The 24,073-nt window shown below is 42.7% G+C and overlaps 1 protein-coding gene across 2 annotated transcripts in view; it reads right to left on the bottom strand.

Moving 5' to 3' along the window:
• Window positions 1–24,073, bottom strand: part of foxk2b (forkhead box K2b) — a 116,876-nt gene that overhangs the window by 29,032 nt on the left and 63,771 nt on the right. For both annotated transcript variants that reach the window (XM_068057987.1, XM_068057986.1), the window contains exons 3-5: window positions 21,771–21,924; window positions 19,098–19,244; window positions 18,759–18,952 (exon numbers count right to left, since the gene is read on the bottom strand). In XM_068057987.1, coding sequence (XP_067914088.1) covers window positions 18,759–18,952; window positions 19,098–19,244; window positions 21,771–21,924 — 495 coding nt within the window. The remainder of the gene's footprint in view (window positions 1–18,758; window positions 18,953–19,097; window positions 19,245–21,770; window positions 21,925–24,073) is intronic.

Raw genomic sequence — 24,073 nt, 5'->3', positions numbered from 1 at the left:
CCCCATCGCCCTCCCTCCGTCCCCCTCTCTCTCTCCATACCCCACCCATCTCCGTGACCCCCTCTCTCTCCATCCCCCTTTCTCCTTGCCCCGCCTCGCTCTCTCTCCATCCTCTTTTCTCTCTCTCTCCATCCTGCACTCTCCTTCTCCCCCTTTCTCTTTCTTTGTCCCCAGTCTTCCCTCTCTCTCACCCCCCTTCCCTCTTCCTCTCCTTCCCTCGCCCTCTCTCTGTCCCCCCCCTTTCTCTCTCCCTCTCTCTGTCCCCCCCCTTTCTCTCTCCCTCTCTCTGTTCCCCCCCTTTCTCTCTCCCTCTCTCTGTCCCCCCCCCCTTTCTCTCTCCCTCTCTCTGTCCCCCCCCTTTCTCTCTCCCTCTCTCTGTCCCCCCCCTTTTCTCTCTCCCTCTCTCTGTCCCCCCCCTTTTCTCTCTCCCTTTCTCTGTCCCCCCCCCTTTTCTCTCTCCCTCTCTCTGTCCCCCCCCCTTTTCTCTCTCCCTCTCTCTCTGTCCCCCCCCATTTCTCTCTCCCTCTCTCTCTGACCCCCTTTCTCTCTGTCCCCCCCTTTCTCTCTGACCCCCTTTCTCTCTGACCCCCTTTCTCTCTGACCCCCTTTCTCTCTGACCCCCTTTCTCTCTGACCCCCTTTCTCTCTGACCCCCTTTCTCTCTGACCCCCTTTCTCTCTGACCCCCTTTCTCTCTGACAGTTGCAGAGAGCAGGAACGCTCAGCAGATGGTTGGTCAGTTTTTATTTTAAAAGATCGCAAGTCGGTTTCACAGCTGACAGGTACTGACATTGGGAACAGCGGTTTCTGAACTTCGGACTGATTCGGTGCTTTCCAGCGGGCTCTTAAAAAAAAGTCGGAACTGCCCAGAAGTCCCCGAATCTGTACAGAGTTCAGAAGCTGCTGTTCCCGTTACAACAGCTGTCAGCTGAGAAACTGACTTGCGATCTTTTTTTAAAAGCTGGTCTGACAATGGGAAATTTCTCACCTCCAGTAATGGACCCCTGGCGAGGTGAGGAACTGCCCCAGGTGCACTTTACACCCGCAGGCCGTATGAAAACCTTTGGTGGACCGGATCCTGGCCAGTGGGCCATACGTTGGACAAAACTGGTAAACAGTTTTGGCCTCCTTACTTAAGGAGGGATATAATTGCATTAGCAGGTCAGAGAAGGTTCCCTCAACTGATTCCTGGGATGAAGAGGTTATCTTATGAGGAAAGGCTGGACAGGTTGGGCTTGTATCAAATGGAATTTTGCATATTGAAACATACAAGATCTTGGGGGGACTTGACAGGGTGAATGCTGAGAGGCTGTTTCTCCTTATGAGAGAGACTAGAACCAGGGGACACAGTTTAAAAATAACAGGTCGCCCATTTAAGATGGAGTTGAGGAGAAATTTTCTCTCTCCAAAAGGAAAGTAGAGTTGAGGCCACAATCAGATCAGACACGATCTTATCAAATGGCACAGCAGGCTCGAGGGGCCGAACGGCCTACTCCTGCTCCTAATTTGTATGTTTGTATGCAAGGTCTTTGAGATGTTTCAGAAAGATGAGGCACAAGATAAATTAAAGACTTCCTAGGGCCCTTCTAAATCTATCTTTAGTAGCTTGGATTGCAAGCTTCTGCTGAGGTACACGATCATTGCTGTCTTGTGATCCAAACTACAGAGGTACGAAAGATACAAGCACCATATAAAGTGGTGCTGTAAAGAAAGCAAGCAGCAGCTATTACATTTGATCATCAGCCTATGTTTATGCATGATTTCAATCGTAACTTAAAAAGAACACACCTGTTTTGTGACCTAACCTGACCAACTGGAATAGCCTTAAGGAGGAGGGTATTACCCCAAACTGGTGACTCATCTCATCAAAAAGATCCAGACTTGATCTGGCAGATTTAGTGCCGAAAAATGCAAGCAAATAAGACTTCCGGCAAATAAGACTCTCCTTTCAAGGAGATTAGCCAAAAATCAGAACACTAGGTGACAGGTAAGACCATTTCCAGAACCAAGTCCTACTAGTAAACGGTCCCATCATGACTCACCAGATATAATTTCAAGAAGAGTTTTCAAATACCATATTTTTTTAAACATGTTCCAAGAACTGATGAAAGTTAGCCACATAACATTAACATTGGGCCCAACTTCCATACCTGTTGTCTTAAGAAAATGATCACCTGCTGCATCTCCACAGCTAAGGCATGGCTGCTGACAAATTCAGAATAAATGAGTAACAAAAGTGCCAAAGGATAGCAATCCAATTAAACAAATCAAGATCAGGCACAAGAAAGTTTGATTTTTGCTCCCTCAAGTCCTAGAGGTGCTGATATGAGTGTATCTGGCGCACAACCATCCAGCACCAGGTCGCGCTGGGCCACATTGTGTTCTATCACTTGCCTCTGCCCAAACTACCCACTACTTTAAGTTCATCCTGGAAAGCAAAGAAACTGCCAGCTTTTCTCCACTACCAAACATCTCCTTAAACCCTTCCTCCTACCCCCTCCACCCTAGCCTATAACAAGACTGAGGAGCTCATGGGCTTCTTCGTTACCAAAATAAAGACCATCAATTCAGCTACTTATGCTGCTTCTTCTCTTCCCCTTGTCCACTAAGCCAAACCTCCTCCTGGGTCTCATCCAGTATCTCTCCATTTGCTCCCCCAACCCAACTAAGTACTGTGCCATATAAGTACTGTGGCTACAGGAACAGGTCAGAGGCTGGGAATTTTGCAGTGAGTAACTCACCTCCTGACTCCCCAAAGCCTGTCCACCATCTACAAGGCACAAGTCAGGAGTCACAGAGTTATACAACACAGAAACAGGCCCTTCGGCCCATCACGTCTCTGCCGGCCATCAAGCACCTATCTATTCTAATCCCATTTTCCAGCACTTGGCCCGTAGCCTTGTATGCTATGGCGTTTCAAGTGCTCACCTAAATATTTCTTAAATGTTGTGAGGGTTCCTGCCTCTACCACCTCTTCAGGCAGTGCGTTCCAGATTCCAACCACCCTCTGGGTGAAATTGTTTTTCCTCAAATCTCCTCTAAACATCCTGCCCCTTACCTTAAATCTATGCCCCCTGGTTATTGACCCCTCCACTAAGGGAAAAAGTTTCTTCCTATCTAACCTTTCAATGCCCCTCATAATTTTGTATACCTGAATCATGTCCCCCCTCAGCCTTCTTTGCTCCAAGGAAAACAACCCTAGCCTTTTCAGTCTCTCTTCATAGCTGAAATGCTCCAGCCCAGGCAACATCCTGCTGAATCTCCTCTGCACCCTCTCCAATCACATCCTTCCTATAGTGTGGTGCCCAGAAAATGTGTGCGAGGGTGTGATGGAATACTCTCCACTTGCCTGGATGGGTGCAGCTCCAAATACACTCAAAAAGCTCGACACCATCCAGGACAAAGCAGTCTGCTTAATTGGCACCCCATCCACTCCCTCCACCACTGATCCACAGTGGCAGCAGTGTGCACCATCTACAAAATGCACTGTAGCAATTCACCAAGGATCCTTCAAAAGCACTTTCCAAACTTGCGACTTCTACCACCTAGAAGGACAAGGGCAGCAGATGCATGGGATCACCACCTGCAAGTTCCCCTCCAAGCCACACACCACCCCGACTTGGAACTATATCACCACTCCTTCACTGTCGCTAGGTCAAAATCCTGGAACTTCCTTCCTATCAACACTGTGGGTGTATCTACACCACATGAACTGCAGCAGTTCAAGGCGACAGCTCGTCACCATCTTCTCAAGAGCAATAAGAGATGGGCAATAAATGCTGGCTTTGCCAGTAATGACCACATCCTGTGAAATAAAAAAAAAATGCATGCCCTCTTCAGGCTCATTTTATCTCATTCAAGCTCATTATCAAATTCGTCCCATTTCTATGAAATTGTTGACCATACAACCACCTTTCCTGGCCCCCATGCTACCTGACGTTGTAAATGGCTCCCTGTGCTAGTGCACTGACTCCTCATTTTTAAAACCATGTCATTCTCTCTTCAAAAAAATTCACCCTCAAACCTTCTGCCCTTGCCGCATCTGCAACCTCCACTTCTCTGAAGCCTCCCAAATCCATGCCCGTCTCTTCTGCAACTCCCTATCGAATACTTCCAATTGGTTTTCTACCTCTTCCACAGCATGACCGGCTGTGACTATGGTAACATTGTCTCTGTCTTCCTCGACCGCTATGCAGCCTCTGGGATGGTCACCCCATTGAGATACTCACTTGGGTGTGTACTTTTTTTTTTCCAAGAGGGTGCAAGCCATATTAAGTGGATGCCTGTTTTATCCCAAACCCATCAGAAGTCTTACACAGTATTATAGATGGCTTAACTGGTTTTTCACTTTTAGCAATGATGTGTTGGATATTAAGGTGGATTTTTTTTCTCTTCTATTGACTACATTGCAGAGCGGTTAAAACATCCTCATCTGAAACAAGTGCAGCTCAAATTACTGCTGTCAGATATATAAACTGGGAGTGGCAAACAAATGTGTCGTCATCTCTGGCATTGGGAAGACCATGCCAACAACTGTAAAGAAAGTCAGGGCTTGATATTACCCATGCACCATATGTCAAGACCCAAAAACTAGACTAAGTTAAACATTCAGCTTCTTGGCTTGGTAATCTCATCTCATCTATGCTGGAGCAAACAAGTAGCAAAACTATCTGGAAAAGGAAATCCTCAAGAAAGCTCAACATTACTTTCCACTGCCAGCAACAGCTGCAAAGCAAACTCATTATGGTCCTTAGGCTCAGTAGAAATTCAAAGAGATGGAGTCCACTGAATCGAATGAGGAGAGCCTTTTCAGGGCCAAATTCCGAAATTCTCAACACCAAAAGAGGTGTGTTGTTAAGTCTCTACAAGGTTATAATCTGTGCAGTACAACAGTACTTTAACAAGACCTTCTCATTTCTGCCGGGAACTGCTACCTGCTCAACAATTTTATTTTAATCAATCCAAGAAGCTCATTGAATAGCCATGACAAACTTTCACACACCATTTATTTTCCCTATGGAGCTCTTCCAGTCAATGCCTTCACCAATCTCTACACAAGTCACACACAGTATTGCTGAATCAGGTTGCTGGAGCATGTATAAGATGGTAAAAATCTGCAGTTTGGCCACCAATTTCTCAATAGAATTTTCTTCATTCCAAGTGATCACCATGATACATCTGCTTGTTGCGTTTCCAGGTTCATCCTGTTATTCCAGCTTGTATGAAAAGCACCAAAATGTAAAATGTTTAAGAAGGGCATTTCATCTCAGTTCACAAAGGCACTAATGCAACGGTGCTCAAAGATATGGAATGAGGCTTATCTAGATGACTCATGGGAAATGTTCAGTAGAAAAGGGGAAAAAAATTCCAAAACAGGGTTGGTCAAATTCTTGTAAAAGCCAACTGCAATTTTATACTGGCAAATGCACAAGGAATTTTCAAAACAATGATGCTGTAAATAATTTTAAAACTTTACAGGGTTTTAAAAAAACACTGCCTACTCAAGTCTGAAGGTCAAGTTGGGATCAACAAATGGTTTCTAGTTCTGTTCAACTGATCAGGACAAAACAAGAGCTTAAAGTGGTATCCCGCATTGTACTGACACTGTCGCTTCAGTTCGGGCATGGCTATAGGTAATAATCCAATAGAGTTTTTCCCAAAGAGACACGTCAAACCAACATAACTTATAGCAGTTTGTTTATTTGACTGCTAAACTGCTTAGGTTTGCGAAAAGCCCTAACGGATTTTCACTGCAGCTATATTTGGACTGGAATACTGCATGGTACTGCTTGACGCTCCATTTTGTCATCTAATCATTTCAGCTCTCAACACCAAAATCTGTTGCTTAAGGTACATCACATGTAGAGCTTGTGTAAATGAAAACCAAATTCCCATTAGGATGACCCAGCAGAGGAAGCAATAAAGTATGTTGACTTAAAGAACAGCAGATATGGTTGACAGACAGAGAAAAAATTATTTTAAGTATACTTTCATTTCTATTGCACCACTAATAAATGACTAGCACAGATATTCTGTCCAAACTAAGATCTAAGGTATGTACAAAATAAAAATAAAGCTAAATCATTGTTCCGCTCCCCACCTGCCCCCACCAACAATGCAATTAACTTCCTGCAGCCCCTACCAGTCACACAAGGCTGCAAGTATACTGGTAAACACCAGATGATCCCACTACAGGGCTGCTTGCGCAACAAGGATGAGAGGCAATTGGAGCATTTAAGCAGGCCAATAGCAAACCCGTGAGGTTAGATTTTCTTGCCCCAGCCTCACCTGTCAGAGGATCAAAAATCAGTAGTGTTGGGACTAAAATTCATCTAAAAGTTAAGAAATTCTTTTAAATAGTGTATAAGGAGCTGCAACCTAATGTTAAGTAAATGCAAAATACATTTTTCTCCAGTCAACAGAATAATCACAGGGCCTGGGTATCTGTGAGGTGGCTCAGCAGGGCACTGGAAGCCACTACTCTGTTGCAATCCCCACTTCAGATTTCTAATGGTGTAGGCTACACTTAAGAAGGAAATTAGGAGGGCAAAAAGGGGCCAAGAGATTTTCCTGGCAGATAAGATAAAGGAGAATCCTAAAAGATTCTATAAGTATATTAACAGTAATAGGGTAGCTTGGGAGAGAGTAGGCCACCTTAAGGATCAGTGTGGCAATCTATGTGTGGAGCCACAGGAAATGGGCGAGGTCTTAAATGAATATTTCTCATCCGTATTTACCATGGAGGTGGTCATGGAAGCTAGTGAATTCAAGGGAGGGAACACCGATATCCTGGAGCATATCAACATTACAAAGGAGGAGATGTTGGAGGTTTTGAAGCGCATTAAGGTGGATAAATCCCCAGGGCCTGACCAGGTGTATCCTCGGATGCTATGGGAAGCAAAGGAGGAGATTGCTGGGGCCCTGGTCGCGATTTTTGTATCATTGTTAGCCACGGGTGAGGTAACGGAAGACTGGAGGATAGCTAATGTTGTGCCTTTATTTAAGAAGGGCAGCAGGGATAAGCCAGGGAACTACAGGCCGGTGAGCCTTACATCAGTGGTGGGAAAGTTATTGGAAGGGATTCTGAGAGACAGGATTTATATGCATCTGGAAAGGCATGGTCTGATTAGGGACAGCTAGCATGGCTTTGTGCGTGGGAAATCACGTCTCACGAATTTGATTGAGTTTTTCGAGGAGGTGACCAAGAGGATTGACGAGGGCAGGGCGATGGACATTGTCTACATGCATTTTAGCAAGGCCTTTGACAAGGTCCCACATGGTAGGCTGGTCCAGAAGGTTCAAACACATGGGATCCAGGGTGAGCTAGCAAATTGGATACAAAATTGGCTTGGTGGTAGGAGGCAGAGCGTGGTAGTGGAGGGTTGTTTTTCAGATTGAAGGCCGGTGACCAGTGGTGTGCCGCAGGGATCAGTGCTGGGCCCTCTGTTGTTTGTCATATATATTAATGACTTGGATGTGAATGTAAGGGGCATGATTAGTAAGTTTGCAGATGACACCAAAATTGGTGGTATAGTGGACAGTGAAGGTTGTCTAAGGTTACAACAGGATATAGATCAACTGGGAAAGTGGGCAAGGGATTGGCAAATGGAATTTATCGCAGACAAGTGTGAAGTGATGCATTTTGGGAAGTTAAACCAGGGCAGGACATATACAGTGAATGGCAGGGCCCTGGGGAGTGTTCTTGAGCAGACAGACCTTGAGGTGCAAGTACATAGTTCCCTGGAAGTGGCAACACAGGTAGACAGGGTGGTGAAGAAGGCGTATGGCATGCTTGCCTTCGTTGGCCGAGGCCTTGAGTACAAGAGTTGGGACGTCATGTTACAGTTGTACATGACGTTGATTAGGCCGCATTTGGAGTACCGTGTGCAGTTCTGGTCGCCGCACTACAGAAAAGATGTGATTAAGCTAGAGAGGGTGCAGAAAAGATTCACAAGGATGTTGCCTGGTTTGGAGGGGTTGAGTTATAAAGAGAGATTGGATAGGCTGGGAATGTTTTCCCTGGAGTGAAGGAGGCTGACAGGGGACATGATAGAGGTATATAAAATTATGAGAGGCATAGATAGGGTAGATAGCCAGAGTCTGTTTCCAATGGTAGGGGTGACTAAAACTAGAGGGCATAGATCTAAGGTGAGAGGGAGGAAGTTTAAAGGGGATCAAAGGGGTAAATTTTTCACACAAAGAATAGTGGGTATCTGCAATGAGCTGCCTGAGGTGGTGGAGGCTGGAACAGCAGCAACATTTAAGAGGCATCTGGACAGGTACGTGAATGAGCAAGGCATAGAGGGATATGGAATTAATGCAGGCAGATGGGATTAGTATAGATTGGCATTATGGTCGGCATGGACGCAGTGGGCTGAAGTGCCTGCTTCTATGCTGTACGACTCTATGACAATCCCCAAATACAGGACTTTTGACTGCCGATGTTCACCTCTACTGTGTTTCGAACTTGACGTGAGGAGTGCACTGTTAATTCAGTCCCACTTCTCTACAGGTCACAACATATTAACAAATTTTCCCACGCATTGAAACAGTCACTTAGATACTCTATTTGTCGCCAGAATAAAGCACATTAACCAGTTTTCTTTGATATGCAACAAAATTATCAGTTTATTATAAACCAAGTCTTAACCAATAATTCAGTAAATATCTATGCGAATTGAAATATTAAAGCCCCTTATTTTTATCCTAGCCCTCACACAAACGCTCACATACACGACCAGTTATCCGTGACAAAAAAAGGGGGTTTTGTTTACAGCTGTTACAAGGAAATGGAAGGAATAAAAATAACTTAGACTGCAGAGATGATATGGATGTCCTTTGTTTTGGCGACGTGCCCCAAAGGCGAAAAGGTGACTGCCACTGCAAATCTTTCCAGGCGATGTTGATGAACAGCCTGTTTTGGGTAGGCGTTCAAAGAAATTCAACTACAGAAGGCTTCACATAGGTCTTACATCAGGTGTGCAGCAAAGGTTTCAGTTATCACACATTCAATGCAATGTTCTTTTAACGATGCAAAGTTTCTGCAAACATTCAGGATTTCTTCAAAATACAGGAGGCAACAGTACAACTTCATAAAGGCTTTTGCTTTTCAACAGCAGGGATTCTTCAAAGAGAGGTAACAGTTGTCTGGATTTTCTTCTGATCTCCTGGCAGGTCAACAGGCCAATTCCAACTGCCTCTTTTAGTCCAAAAAACAGCTGGCTTTTAACAGTTCAAAATGAAACCAACTTTTTTTCTAGGCAAATTCTATGATAATCATAAATCATGTCTTGTCGCAACACAACCTCCTATGTTTACTTGAAATCCTGTATGTTCCAGTAAAAAACCTGTTTATTGGTCAACCTTTGGTAGACCTTCCTTTTTAAAAAACACCCACAAAGTTCAACAATCTCCAGATGATTCAATTCCATGAAATCCTTTTCAGTTTTTAAATATGTAGATTCTCAAGTTTTAATAAAAAATGGAAAACCACATAACATCTCTGCCCTTGGAGAAATGAAACACCATTTTTGAATGCGTTTTATTACCATGTATAGAAAAAACAGAAGTTGAAAACATTTCAAACACATTCTCAAACACTCATGCTCCCATTCATTCATTACTTGTATTTAATACAATTTTGCTTTGTACCATCTTTATTCATATAGCTCAAAGTTAGATTTGTGACAAAGCATCTGCAATAACATTATTTTCTCCCGAAATGTGGACTATCTTTAAGTGATAGGGCTCCAACAGTAAACTCAATCAGAAAATTCTGGCATTCTGAATTTTAAAATTTTCCACAAAAGTTAGTGGGTTATGATCAGTATATACCAGTGTTTCTCTATAGGCGTGGCGGACATAGACTTCAAATGTTTAACAGCCAACAATAGACCTAACATTTCTTTTTCCACGATGTAATATCTTTTCTCGCGTCAATTTAGATTTTTTGAAAAGTATCCCACTGGCCTTTCTTTGCCTGATTCATCATTTTGTAACAGGACTGCACCAACCCCCAGGTCACTAGCTTCAATAGCTACCATGACGGGCTTAGTGAAATTTGGAGCAGCCAACACTGGTTCATTAGTCAAAATGGCCTTCAGCTTTTCAAAAGATGCCTGGCACTCCCCTGGTTTTCTTTTTCTATAGCAAATCTGTTAGTGGAAAAGCTACAGTGCAGAAGTTTGCTTCAAACTTCCTGTAGAAACCACACATCCCCAAAAACCTCATGATTTCTCACTTAGTCTTAGGGGTAGGGTACTCCACCAATGCTTTTACTTTTGTTTTTCTTGGCAACACTTGTCCTTGCCCTACTATATCCATGAGGTAGGCCACTCTAGCTTTTGCGAATTTGCTTTTGGCCAGTTTTACCACTAAATCAGCTGCTTGTAATATTTTAAACAGTTTCTAGCTGTTTCAAGTGGTCCTTCCAAGTGTTACTGTATACCAGCACATCAAGATAAACTACACAGTTAGGAACACTGGCTATCACATGACTCATTAATGGCTGAAAGGTCGCTGGGGCATTTTTTTTTTTTTAGCCTGAATGGCATCACTCGGCACTGGTAAAGACCGTCCAGTGTGACAAAAGTTGATATTTCTTTAGCTCGGGGTGTTAAAGGAACTTGCCAGTATCCCTTTAACAAATCTATCTTTGTAAGAAACATGGCACTGCCCACTCTATAAATACAGTCTTCCAAGCAAGCGATTGGGTAGGAGTCTGCTTTTGTTACTGTATTACCTTTTCTGTAGTCTATGCAAAGTCTAGTTGAACCATCAGGTTTAGGCACTAGTACTATTGGTGAGCTCCAGCTGCTTTGACTGGCTTCAATTAGGTGGTTTTCCAGCATCTATAGGATTTCTGCTTTTACTTAGGCCTGTCTGTCGGGACTTAAGCAGTGAGGATGCTGTTTTATAGGAACAGATTCCCCTACATCCACATCATGTGTGGCACATCTTGGCTTATCCCTACAGGCTCTTAAATGCTGTGAGTAGCCTTGTTAGGTCTTCTCGTTGTTCTGCATCTAAACGTGAAAGCAGTGTTCAATCTCCCTAGCAATTCAGTAGTAGCTAACTGGATAGTAGGAGGTTCATTTTGAGAATTGTCTAGGCCTCCTTCTGCCTCATCCTCACTATCCATTTCATTCTTCACTGTCCCTACTACCTGACATAGTATGCTTGCTTATCCTCCTCCCAGCCATAATATTGCTTTAACATATTGATATGACACGGTCCAATCTTTTCCCAGCAATCTGGGGAGTCAATCAAATAATTTACTTTACCCACTCTTTTGACTACTTTATACGGACCACTGAACAGTGCTTTTAATGGTACACCCTGTAAAGGTAATAATACTAACACTTCATCCCCTGGTTGAAATGTTTGGGTCTTGGTATGTTTTCATAGTGGTTTGGATGCTTTAAGGTGTTCCTGAGCCAAGTTGCAAGCTCTCGTGAGTTGTTCTCGGAACACAGATACATAATCTAGTACAGAAGATTCATCCCTCTGTTCTATAAACCTTTTAATTAGTTTTAGAATACCTTTTATCTCATGACCATAAACTAATTCAAAAGGACTAAAACCAGTAGATTAATTAGGTGACTCTCTAGTGGCAAATAAAAGAAATTCTAGCCCTTTATCCCAATCATGGGTATATTCATGACCGTATGCCCTGATCATTGTTTTGAGGGTCTGATGGTACATTTCTAAAGCTCCCTGTGTCTGTGGGTGGTGTGCTGAAGACTTTAACTGTGTTTTAACCAAATTACCCATAAGTTCTTGAAATATCTTAGACATAAAATTGGAACCTTGATCCGACTGAATCTCAATTGGTAATCCATATCTAGTGAAGAACTGGGTTAATTTCTGTACCACTACCTTAGCAGAAATTGTTCTCAAGGGAATGGCCTCCGGGAACCGATTAGCTATATCCATGATAGTATATATTGGTGTCCTGTTTTTGGTTTTGATAAAGGTCCGACAGTCTACCAACACCCTACTAAATGGCTCCCCAAAAACTGGTATGGGAATAGGAGATGCCGATTTTATGGCAGGTTGTGGTTTTCCCAAAATCTGGCGCGTATGGTATGTTTTACAAAACCGCATCACATACTTGGAAAGATCTGGCCAGTAAAAATGTCAACTTGTAAGTGATTTGGTCTTCCGGATCCCCACATCTCCCACTATAGGAATTTCATGCGCTATCCTTAATAGTTCCCGGTGATACTTTGGTGGTACTGCTATCTGATGAACTACTGTCCATTCTTCATCCGCAGGTCTGAGGAGGTCTCCACTTCCTGATCAGAATCCCATTTTTAATATAATAGCCTTCTGGAACTCCTTTTGCCTCAGCTTCTGTTTGAGCTGATTGTGGCACTTTATTTAACTCTGGATCAGCTTGCTGAGCTGTGATCACAGAAGATTTATTAAACATTTCATTTGGATTATCTAAATCCCCAAAGAAAGTATCAGATATTTGGCTGTCTGTGGTGCCAATTTTACCTCCGACAATGGAACTTGTTTAGTCATTGCTCGGGTTACTACACACGAAGGAAATATTCCTGGAACCTTCTCCTGTAACTGTTCTGTCTCTAACTTCACCAGGTCTCTCTATGACTACAGGAGAAGCTAATACTTTTGCTCTGGCCAAATCATTGCTCAGGAGTAAGTCAATTCCATCTACTGGCAAACTATGGACAACTGCTCCAGTTCCCATCCCAGACATTGGGTCACACTCTAGGTGTACCCGATACAAAGGTATGATATATACTCCCAACTAATGCCATTCACTAAAACTTTAGCATTCAGTGTGCTTTCTGGTGGAAATATTATACCTTTCCCTAGCAAAAGAGTTTGGGTTGCTCCTGTATCCCTAGTATAACTATAGGTTTGCCTGCCTCGCTTGAGGGAGGAGTTTAGTTTAGTTTAGAGATACAGCACTGAAACAGGCCCTTCGGCCCACCGAGTCTGTGCCAACCATCAACCACCCATTTATACTAATCCTACACTAATCCCATATTCCTACCACATCCCCACCTGTCCCTATATATTACCCTACCACCTACCTATACTAGGGGCAATTTATAATGGCCAATTAACCTATCAAGCTGCAAGTCTTTGGCATGTGGGAGGAAACCGGAGCACCCGGAGGAAACCCACACAGACACAGGGAGAACTTGCAAACTCCGCACAGGCAGTACCCAGAATCGAATCCAGGTCCCTGGAGCTGTGAGGCTGCGGTGCTAACCACTGCGCCACTGTGCTTTTCCTTACGAAAAGAATTCTCTATAACTTCCAGGTATCTTATTGTCGGCGCCTACACTCATATTGGTTTTTGTATTTGGCTTTATAGTTGCCGTCCGAGCTACAGTCTGATCTGCTGTACTCTTCAGTAAGAGCCCCTTTCTCTGCATTGATTTTGTGTACCACATTAAGTCCCATGGGTTTACCTCACAACTTCCAGCATTCTGAATGAAGATGTCCCACCTTGTGAAAATGGTAACACTTAGGCTTGCGGATCTCACTTACACCCTCAGCAACTTCCTATCTGGCCTGAGGGGATCCTGGGACGTTCCCTGCTGTTCCTTCTTGCTCCCAGCTACTTTTCTTCCTTTCACTCTCCCACCTGCACAGTGGCGCAGGGGCAGCGCAGTGGTTAGCACCGCAGCCTCACAGCTCCAGCGACCCGGGTTCAATTCTGGGTACTGCCTGTGTGGAGTTTGCAAGTTCTCCGTGTCTGCGTGGGTTTCCTCCGGTTTCCTCCCACAAGCCAAAAGACTTGCAGGTTGATAGGTAAATTGGCCATTATAAATTGCCCCTAGTGTAGGTAGGTGGTAGGGAAATATAGGGACAGGTGGGGATGTGGTAGGAATATGGGATTAGTGTAGGATTAGTATAAATGGGTGGTTGATGGTCGGCACAGACTCGGTGGGCCGAAGGGCCTGTTTCAGTGCTGTATCTCTAAACTAAACTAAACTAAACCAAACCTTCTAGTGTATGTGGCGGTGACGGACAAAGGGTTTGGGCTTATACACAAGCTCAAAATCGTCAGAGATGTTCCCTGCCAGTCTGGCCCTTGAAATCTGCTGGTTCGCTACTTGAGTTCTCACTGCTGGAGGGTGTGAATTTTTAAGTTCTTCCAGGAGAATTAGTTCCCCAAGGTTCTCATACGTGGCTTCCATCTTTAGTGCCTGTATCCAACGATCAAAATTAATTTGCTTTACTTTCTCATCATCTATATAAGTCTGCTCAGCCAATCTCCGGAAGTTACGAAACTTCTGTTGGTAAGTTTCAGGGACCACTCATACGCAGCAAGAATAGCCTTTTTTGCCATCTCAATCTGCAGAAGCTGCCTCAGAAAGCATGGCACAAACGTCTTGAGCTCTGCCCATCAACCTACATTTCATAAGCAGTGTCCAGCTTTCCTTTGACCATTCCATTTGTTTGGCTATCATTTCAAAAGATATAAAATGCCTCTACGTCCCTTTCCTCAAACTTAGAGAGAGCTTGTATAAATTTAAACAGCTTTTTGCTGGGTCCTGGGCTGGACACAGATTCTTCCTGACCAGAATTTTCACTGGAGTCAAGACCACCTCTTTGTCTTAGTTCCATCTCTCAATTTGAATTCCTTTCCCTCTCTTTCTCTTGGTCTTTCCTTCTCCTTTTCCTCAAACTCAGGTTTTTCATTGTCGTTTCTTTTTCAAACTCAAATTTAAGTTTTTCTATTTCCTGTTCCTGCTTGAGTTTTCTTGGTGCTTTTTCCTGTTCAAGTTTTCTTAGTTCTATTTCTTTTTCCTTGTCAAGTTCAAGCTGCCTCAGCTGTAACCAAATCTTAGCTAGTTCAACTGCACTACCCTCCGATTTGCCGCCTTCTTCCAATTTCAAATATTGGGCTATTACTTCAATTATATCTGCTTTTTTTGTTCCTGATTTCAATTCTAACCCCAATTATGCTGCCAATGTCATTAGTTTAATCTTGGTTAAGCTTCGCAAGCCACTGAAGGATACAACTGCCTTTCCCAGAAAAGTCTCAGCAACTGCTAAAGATATTCCGGTGGTGTAGACTTTACCCTATTATACAAGAAACCTGTTTCTTTTATTTTCGTTTTTCAACTATTATTACTCCACTTACAATTGAATGTCGTCGGCACTGGGGTTAATCGTGGACAAGTCCCCAATTAATATATTACGACCGAGGCGGGAGGAGTGCACTGTTAATTCAGTCCCACTTCTCCACAGGTCACAACATAATCGATAAATTTTCCCACTTACCGGAACAGTCAATTAGATACTCTATTTGTCCGCAGAATAAAGCACACTAACCAGGTTTCTTTAATAAACAACAAAATTATCCATTTATTATAAACCAAGTCTTAACCAACAATGAAGCAAATATATACACGAACTGAAATATTAAAGCCCCTTATTTTTATCCTAGCCCTCACAAACACACATACACAACCAGTTAACCAGGGGGAAAAAAAAGGGATTTTCGTTTACGGCTGTTACAAAGAAAAATAATAAAAAGTAACTTAGACTGCAGAGATGATATGCAAGTCCTTTGTTTTGGCGACGTGTCCCAAAGGCGAATAAGTGGCTGTCACTACAAATCTTTTCAGGTGCTGTTGATGAACAGTCTGTTTTATTTAGAGATACAGCACTGAAACAGGCCCTTCGGCCCACCGAGTCTGTGCCGACCAAGAACCACCTATTTATACTAACCCTACATTAATCCCATATTCCCTACCACCTACCTACACTTGGGGCAATTTACAATGGCCAATTTACCTATCACTTGCAAGTCTTTGGCAGTGGGAGGAAACCGGAGCACACTGCGAAAACCCACGCGGTCACAGGGAGAACTTGCAAACTCCGCACAGGCAGTACCCAGAATTGAACCCGGGTCCCTGGAGCTGTGAGGCTGCAGTGCTAACCACTGCGCAGCCCACTTTAGGTAGGCGCTCAAAGAAATTCAACTACAGAAGGCTTCACATAGGTCTTACATCAGGTGTGCAGCAAAGGTTTCAGTTATCACACATTCAATGCAATGTTCTTTTAACGATGCAAAGTTTCTGCAAACATTCAGGATTTCTTCAAAATACAGGAGGCAACAGTACAACTTCATAAAGGCTTTTGCTTTTCAACAGCAGGGATTCTTCAAAGAGAGGTAACAGTTGTCTGGATTTTCTTCTGATCTCCTGGCAGGTCAACAGGCCAATTCCAACTGCCTCTTTTAGTCCAAAAAACAGCTGGCTTTTAACAGTTCAAAATGAAACCAGCTTTTTTTCCAGGCAAGTCCTATGATAATCATAAATGCTGTCTTTTCACAACACAACCCCCTGCTATATTTATAAAAGCAAAATACTGCGGATGCTGGAAATCTGAAATAAAAACAGTAAGTGCTGGAAAAACTCAGCATGTCTGGCAGCATCTGTGGAGAGAAAAGCAGAGTTAACGTTTCAGATCAGTGAGTTCTGAAGAAGGGGCACTGACCTGAAACGTTAACTCTGCTTCTCTCTCCACAGATGCTGCCAGGCCTGCTGAGTTTTTCCAGCACTCTTTGTTTTTACCCCTGCTATATTCACTTGAAATCATTTGCGTTCCAGTAAAAACTTGTTTACCGGTCAACCTTTTGTTGACCTTCCTTTTTAAAAAACACCCACAAAGTTCAATAATCTCCAGATGATACAATGTCCATGAAATTCTTTTCAGTTTTTAAAAATGTAGATTCTCAAGTTTTAATAAAAAATGGAAACCCACGTAACAACTGGACATGTTTCTCCAAGGCATGTCTAGACAGGAGGAGGAAAGGAAGTTTAGTGTGTACAGCAACAACCTATGCAGGAAATTCCTCAGTGCGGATGGAATGGCAGAGAGAATGAGGAGGCTCTCGTTGTGAGGCAGAAGTTCCTGAAGGAGATTTTAGGGCCTTGTGTTGATCAGCAACTTTGTCCCAACGGTGGTGAAACATCCAAAACTGCTGGATGCACCCAATGGAGTCAGGTCACATGCAGTCTTTAGTGTCTAGATGGCTTTGGCTGTAGGCTGAACACAGCGCCAGGACATTCAGGGCAGCCACTACCTCAGGTGGCATCCAGCCCGGTTTTGCCGTCATCCAGTACGCTCCCAATCCTAGTTACGCCTGCAGCAAGGGCTCTTTTCTCATCCAACCATGTGTTGTCTAATCCGATCACATGATGATGGGGATTGCAGAGAGTTGCTCAGATGGGAAAAGGTTTTTAAAAAATGTATCAAGCATCAAGTTGCACTTTTTGGGGCGGAATATGTTTAGCTGAGATTTATCAGTCCACAAATCAAGAAAATCCACCAAATGTTTAATTCAGAAGCCATAGCACACAAAACTCCTTCATTCATAATATATTAACTCCAAGGGCTAAAAAAAGGATAAGCACAGTGAAAATAAAGATCAAGACTCAAGTTAGGAAGCAATTATCCTATAATTGGTTTTAAGTCAATACTAAAAATAAACAACCCCAAACTGATTTGTTTTGTACACTTTATAGATTCTACAGCTACCATCTTAATATTCCTTAATTGTTCACTGCTCCCTTGTCTGTGTCTATAGTTTTACTACCAATATCAGCGGACAATTGCTCAGCACATTAATATGACATTGCACTCTCTGCTATTTCAATGGAGATGCTACTCATTTATTTTAAATGGTTAAAATCTGTGTTAAGATAGCAGACTGTGGAATGTTGTTTGCATAGCTAACTTCTAGACTAGTATCTCACATTTTATTCATCATCTTTCTGCTTTTGCTGAATTGTCAGCATGCTTATCTTTACATTTCCAGATTTTCTACCCCACATTTTCAGTTTATTCAGGTTGAAGGATGGAGGTCAGTTATATTAAGCATATGCCACATATGTTTCTCATCATTGCATTACCAACAAATACTTACACAATGAATCATGTTGCAAAGAAGAGCGTCACAGGTGAGGCCACCTCTGACCATCATGTCTGCACAAAATCATTACAAGCACCACAGTTTTAAATTAGAACTCTCCCTCCACCCCCCACCCCCAATTTTTTCTATGGTTACTTGCTAAACCTACATTCTTTCTTCAATTTAACATTCCAGCAGATGGCACTCTAAAGAACTTTCTAGACCACAGTAAGTGGATGCCTCTTCTCTCCATGCAATCCATAATGCAATTCAATAGTTTTTTATATTTAGAAAGACATCAGCTGTACAACACTGTCTGAATGTTCTCATTTCATCATTCCTATATTTAGGGGTTGTAGCTACGTAACATTTTACAACAGCGGTATTACTGGATAAAAATTTTATATAAAACCGCTTTTAAATAGCAGCATTCTAATTATACATTTTGCCTGAACATAAACCAAAAGGCATTTTTCTTGGCAAACTCTTAATCTGGGTTCAAAGAAACTCACCAGTGCATGAAACCAAATTTAAAAATATATTTCCCAGTCTGTACTTATACAGTTATAATCAAGAATCACTTGCACTAATAACACACAAAGAAAAAAATCATTGAGTATTCTGGGCACCAGCATTTAACTCACTAGGCTATGCAAATCAGGAAATAAAACTCCAGTACAATAGACTCTCATTAGGTAAAATACTGAAATTACAATGAATGGATTTTTTAAAACCTGAATGCTGTTATAAATTACATCTTTAATGGAATGTGTCAAATTCAAGAGATACTACGAGTTTAAGTGGGTTAAGGATTACATTTACTGTTGTACATTACTCCATGCAGTTGCCTACCTGGAAGAAAGAGGTCCCAGGGGAGTTCTGAAGCAGGGCACACCCCTTGGCCTTCTTTTCCTAAAGGCCTGCTCTGTTAATTTGCTTTCAGAAGCAGGGTCTATCCTCCAGAATGAGCCTTTCCCAGGCTCCTCCTGGGAACGTGGTACCTTAATAAAGTAGCGATTCAGGGAAAGATTATGTCGGATGGAATTCTGCAGGAAACGAGAACAAAAAAGGTAAAATTTTCTGCAAACAGAAAACACCATATTCTACTGAAATGTATAGTGACTTTGAAACCACACAGGAAATCTTGCATCACAATTTTTGTTTGTACCTGGAAAACTGATGTTTGTTTACCTGCCAGCCTTTGTCTGCTGTCCTGTAATATGGATAGTTCTTTGTGATGTGTGTGTAGATTCCACTTAATGTAAGCTGTTTATCTGGTGCTGTTGTGATGGCTTGAACTATTAACTGTGCATAGGAGTAAGGTGGCTTGGCATCATCCTGTCATCAAAGAACATTGTTAATTCCAGAAAATGCAAACAAGTTTAAGAGCTTACTCATTTAGTATTGAAAGTCTTTAAATTTTTTTTAAAGCATCTGTGATGCATAAAACCCTTCCACCTGATTATATTCCATTATATTGTGTGCTACTTCCAAGCTCCATATTCATAGTCAATGTTGTGAAAAAGAGCTCTAATGGTTTTAAATAAGAACAAGAAATGCTGGAAATACTCAGCAGGTCTCGCAGCATCTGTGGAGAGAGAAGCAGAGTTAATGTTTCCGGTCAGTGACCTTTCATCAGAACTGGCAAAGGTTATAAATGTAATAGGTCTTAAGCAAATAAAGCGGAGGTGGGGCAAGAGATAACAAAAGGGAAGTTGTTGATAGGACAGGGTCACAGAGAATAACTGACAAGGTGGTCATGGGGCAAAGGCAAATGGTGTGGTTAATGGTGTGCTGAAAGACAAGCGTTAGTGCAGAGAGGGTGTTAACGGACAGAAAAATGAACAGCCCTAGCCAAAAGCACAAATATGAAAAAAAAGTGGGCAGGCACATGGTAGAAAAAAATGAATGATGAAACAAATAAAATAAAATAAAAAGTAACTACAAATAAAAAAGGGGACCCGCCATGCTCTGAAAATATTGAACTCAATGTTCAGTCCAGCAGGCTGTAGCGTGCCAAATCAGTAAATGAGATGCTGTTCCTCGAGCTTGTGTTGATGTTTACTGGAACAATGCAGCAAGCCCAGGACAGAGATGTGGGCATGAGAGCAGGTGGGGTTGTGAAATGACAAGCGACCGGAAGCTTGGGGTCATGCTTTCGGACTCAGTGGAGGTGTTCCGCAAAGTGGCCACCCAATCTGCATTTGAACACCCCTGTGTAGAAGAGACTGCATTGTGAGCAGCGAATACAGTATACTAAATTGAATGTAGTACAAGTAAATCGATGCTTCACCTGAAAAGAGTGTTTGGGGCCTTGGATAGTGAGGAGAGAGGAGGTAAAAGGGCAGTTATTACACCTCCTGCGATTGCATGGGAAGGTGCCGTAGGAAGGGGACGACTTTGGGGTAATGGAGGAGTGGACCAGGGTGTCGTGGTGGGAACGATTCCTTCGGAATGCTGACAGGAGAGGGGAGGGGAAGATGCGAAACATAGAAAATAGGAGCAGGTGGAGGCCATTCGACCCTTCGAGCCTGCACCACCATTCAATACGATCTTGGCTGATCATCCAAACTCAGTACCATGTTCCCGCTTTCTCCCCATATCCCTTGATTCCTTTAGCCCTAAGAACTATATCTAACTCTTTCTTGAATATATTTAATGATTTGGCCTCAACTGCTTTCTGTGGTAGAGAATTCCACAGGCTCACCACTCTCTGGGTGAAGAAATCCCTCCTCATCTCAGTCCTAAATGATTTACCCCTTATCCTTAGATGGTGACCCCTCGTCCTGGACTCCCCCGCCATCGGGAACCTCCTTCATGCATCTAGTCCATCCAATCCTGTTAGAATTCTGTAGGTTGCTATGAGATCCCTCTCATTCTTCTAAGCTCTAGCAAATACAAGCCTAATCGACCCAACCTCTCCTCATAAGTAAAATCAGTCATGGCTCAGTCAGTAGCACTCTTGCTTCTGAGCCAGAAAGTTGTGGGGACAAACCCACTCCTGAGACTTGGGTATATCATCTAGCCTGACATGTCAGTACACTGCTGAGTGCACTAACTTTTGAAGTAGTTATTAAGCAGAGGCTCCATTGCCCTCTCAGGTACTCCTCAAAGAAGGGCTGGGGAGTCCTCCCAGTGTTCTGGCCATTATTTATTTCTCAACCAACAATCATGAAAATAGATCATCTGACCATTTGTTTCATTGCTGTTTGTGGAATCTTGCCCTGCAAAATTGATTGCCACATTTGCCTATATTACAACAGCGATTACACTTGACAAATACTTTGCTTAGTAGTGAAGGGTTTGGGAGGTCACAAGGGCATGAAAAGCACTGCATAAATGGAAGTTCTTTCTTTATACAAAAAAACTGCAATTTCAAGGGCAAGCAGATTCATGACACTGATATACCTTCCAGTGACTGGTGTAGGAGTAACAATACAAATATCCAAATAGCTCATCTACCTGCCTTCGAATCAAGAAATCACATACAGGACATAAAAAATATAAATGGGAGGATGGGAGGGTGATAGTTGAAGCGAGGGAGAGAGGCTGGTGAATAGCAGAAAATGAATACATAGTTACAAACTTCATTTACTCTTCAGCAAAAAAAAACAAATTCCTGAATTACTTGCACTGTACTCTGATAAAAATGACTGACGGGTGCTCTCTACCATTTAATTAAAAATTAACATTTATATCCATATATAAAACAGGGTGCGAAGGGCTTTCACGTAGGGTCTATTTGATCAAAAAAATATGTATTTTATTTCGTATCATGCAACTCTGGTTATTTACTTTCTTCCTCTCATTCTAAATAGTTGGGCAAACAGATTTTAAAACAATTACTTTATTTGGGGTACTGACCTTTGGGCTGTCTCCATCTGATGTTTCCTTGTCATTCTCAGAATTATTCTGTGCATGGTCAGACATTATTTGCAGGTCTGAATGAAGTCCACGACTTATTCGGTAGCCAGAAGAACCTGCACCCCTTGGGCTGGAGGGGCAGGAGTTTGCAGCACTGAATAAAACCGAACAATCTTAGTATTGCAGCAGAAATCCAGCATAAAATTAGTTACTAAGTGAATTTAAAAAAAAGTTAAATTACTATTTTCAAAGTGAATGCTACTATAATTAAAGTGTGATAAAATATGATGAGAGAACAGTATTATAAGACAATGAAGACAAGGAATATATATAATGCCTTTTAACATAGATAAGGCAGCCTAAGGCACTTCACTAAAGCAAAAAAGGATCAGTTGTCAAGCCAGAGAGATTATTAGGAGAGCTGGCCAAAAGCTTGGTAGCAAGAATTTGACTTGGCAAGCAGTAGACAACAAGGAATTTAGATGAGTTAGGTGGCGTGGAAAACGATGAGGTAATTGAATGAAAAAAGTACCTGAGGAGTAAGGGGAAATCCTGACAGGTAGAACTGGGCAATGACAGCCATGTTGCTGCTGTGATATGGGCAGGGCACAATGTGAAACCTGTAGCCTGGTATAAAGATTTTGATCAAAGAGAAAGGAATCACCATCTGTAAATTAGGTTCCCGTCAGCTCCAGACCATTAATTTTTCTCCAATGCAGTCATGGATGGCAAGTCCCTTGTTTGTGAGAAAGCAGAAATTTGAAAGTACCTCAGGAGTAAGGGGGAAATCCTGAAAGGTAGAACTGGACAATGAGAGCCATACTGCTGCTGTGATATGGGCAGGGGACAATCTGAAACCTGTAGCTTGGTATAGAGGTTTCGATGAAAGGGAAAGGAATCATCATCTGTAAACTAGGTTCCTGTCAGCTCTAGACTATTAATTAATTTTTCTCCAAGGCGGTCATGGGTAGTGAATCCCTTGTTTGTGAGAAAGCAGAAATTTGAAGGTGATACTATATGGACCAGCTATTGATGACCAACCAGTAGGATCTTTTGTTGGGGGTGGGGGGGGGGGGGGGGGGGTGCGGGGGAGATGATGGGAGATGAAAGAGGATTGAGGAGGCAGTTAAGCCCCAGAGAATGAGTTGGGTGGGATTGTTGCTATTAACAGGGGACAAGACAATTGTGGTTGCTGCTTTGTGAGAGCCAGTGACTTGTGCCATGATGGGAATACCAAGAGTGCAGCAGAGGAAGGCAATGGGCTTGTTGATAAAAGATGGAAGGAGAATCGTCAACAACAACTTTATATTTATATAGCATCTTTAACGTAATAAAACGTCCAAAGGCACTTCACAGGAGCATTTAAAACCAAAAAAATGACACCGAGCCACATTAGGAGATGTTAGGTCAGATGACCAAAAGCTTGGTCAAAGAGGTAGGTTTTAAAGAGTGTCTTTAAGGAGGAAAGTGAGGGAAGAGGGCCAGAGAGGCTTACGTAGGAAATTTAGTTTAGGGCCCAGGCAGCTGAAGGCATGCCACCAATGGTGGAGCGATTAAATTGGGAATGCTCAAGAGGCCAGAATTAGAGGAGCACAGATATCTGGGAGAGTTGTGGGGCTGGAGGAGATTACAGAGATAGGGAGGGGTGAGGCCATAGAGAGATCTGAAAACAAGGATGAGAATTTTAAAATCAAGATGTTGCCTGATCGGGTGCCAATGTAGATCAGCGAGCACAGGGGTGACAGGTGAACATGACTTGATGTGAGTAAAGACACCGGCAGCATATTTTTGTATGACCTCAAGTTACAGAGGGTACAATGTGGGAGATCATTGGAATAGTCAAGTTCAGAGGTATCAAAGGCATGAATGAGGGTTTCAGCAGCAGATAAGCAGAGACAGGCAAAGTTGGGTGATGTTACGGAGGTGGAAAAAGACAATCTTTAGCGATAGCCTGAATAGGTCGTCGGTAGCTCATTTCGGGGTCAAATGTGACACCAAGGCTGCGAACAGACTGGTTTAGTCTCAGACTGTCAGATGTTCAGGGATTGCAAGGGAGATCAAGAGGAAGGTCATGGAAAGGCTGAGGATAGCAATGCTGCATATTACCATCCCCAGACCTTTAACTTATAATATGAATATGGGCATCATGTTACAGGATCACCTACATCTCAATTTAGCCCCTGGAACCCCTTCTCTCAAATATTCCTCTGCTACTTTTCTCCCTTTATCTTTAAAATCTTTAAACCCTTTTTTTTTAAATGAAGATTTCAGTAACCTCTCCTAACCCTTTCAGTTTGTCTTCA

Source organism: Heterodontus francisci, chromosome 26 (assembly GCF_036365525.1).
Source record: "Heterodontus francisci isolate sHetFra1 chromosome 26, sHetFra1.hap1, whole genome shotgun sequence".
Lineage (NCBI taxonomy): Eukaryota > Metazoa > Chordata > Chondrichthyes > Heterodontiformes > Heterodontidae > Heterodontus > Heterodontus francisci.
Note: the sequence above shows the minus strand (reverse complement) of the source record. Positions and strands in the feature narration are given on the sequence as shown.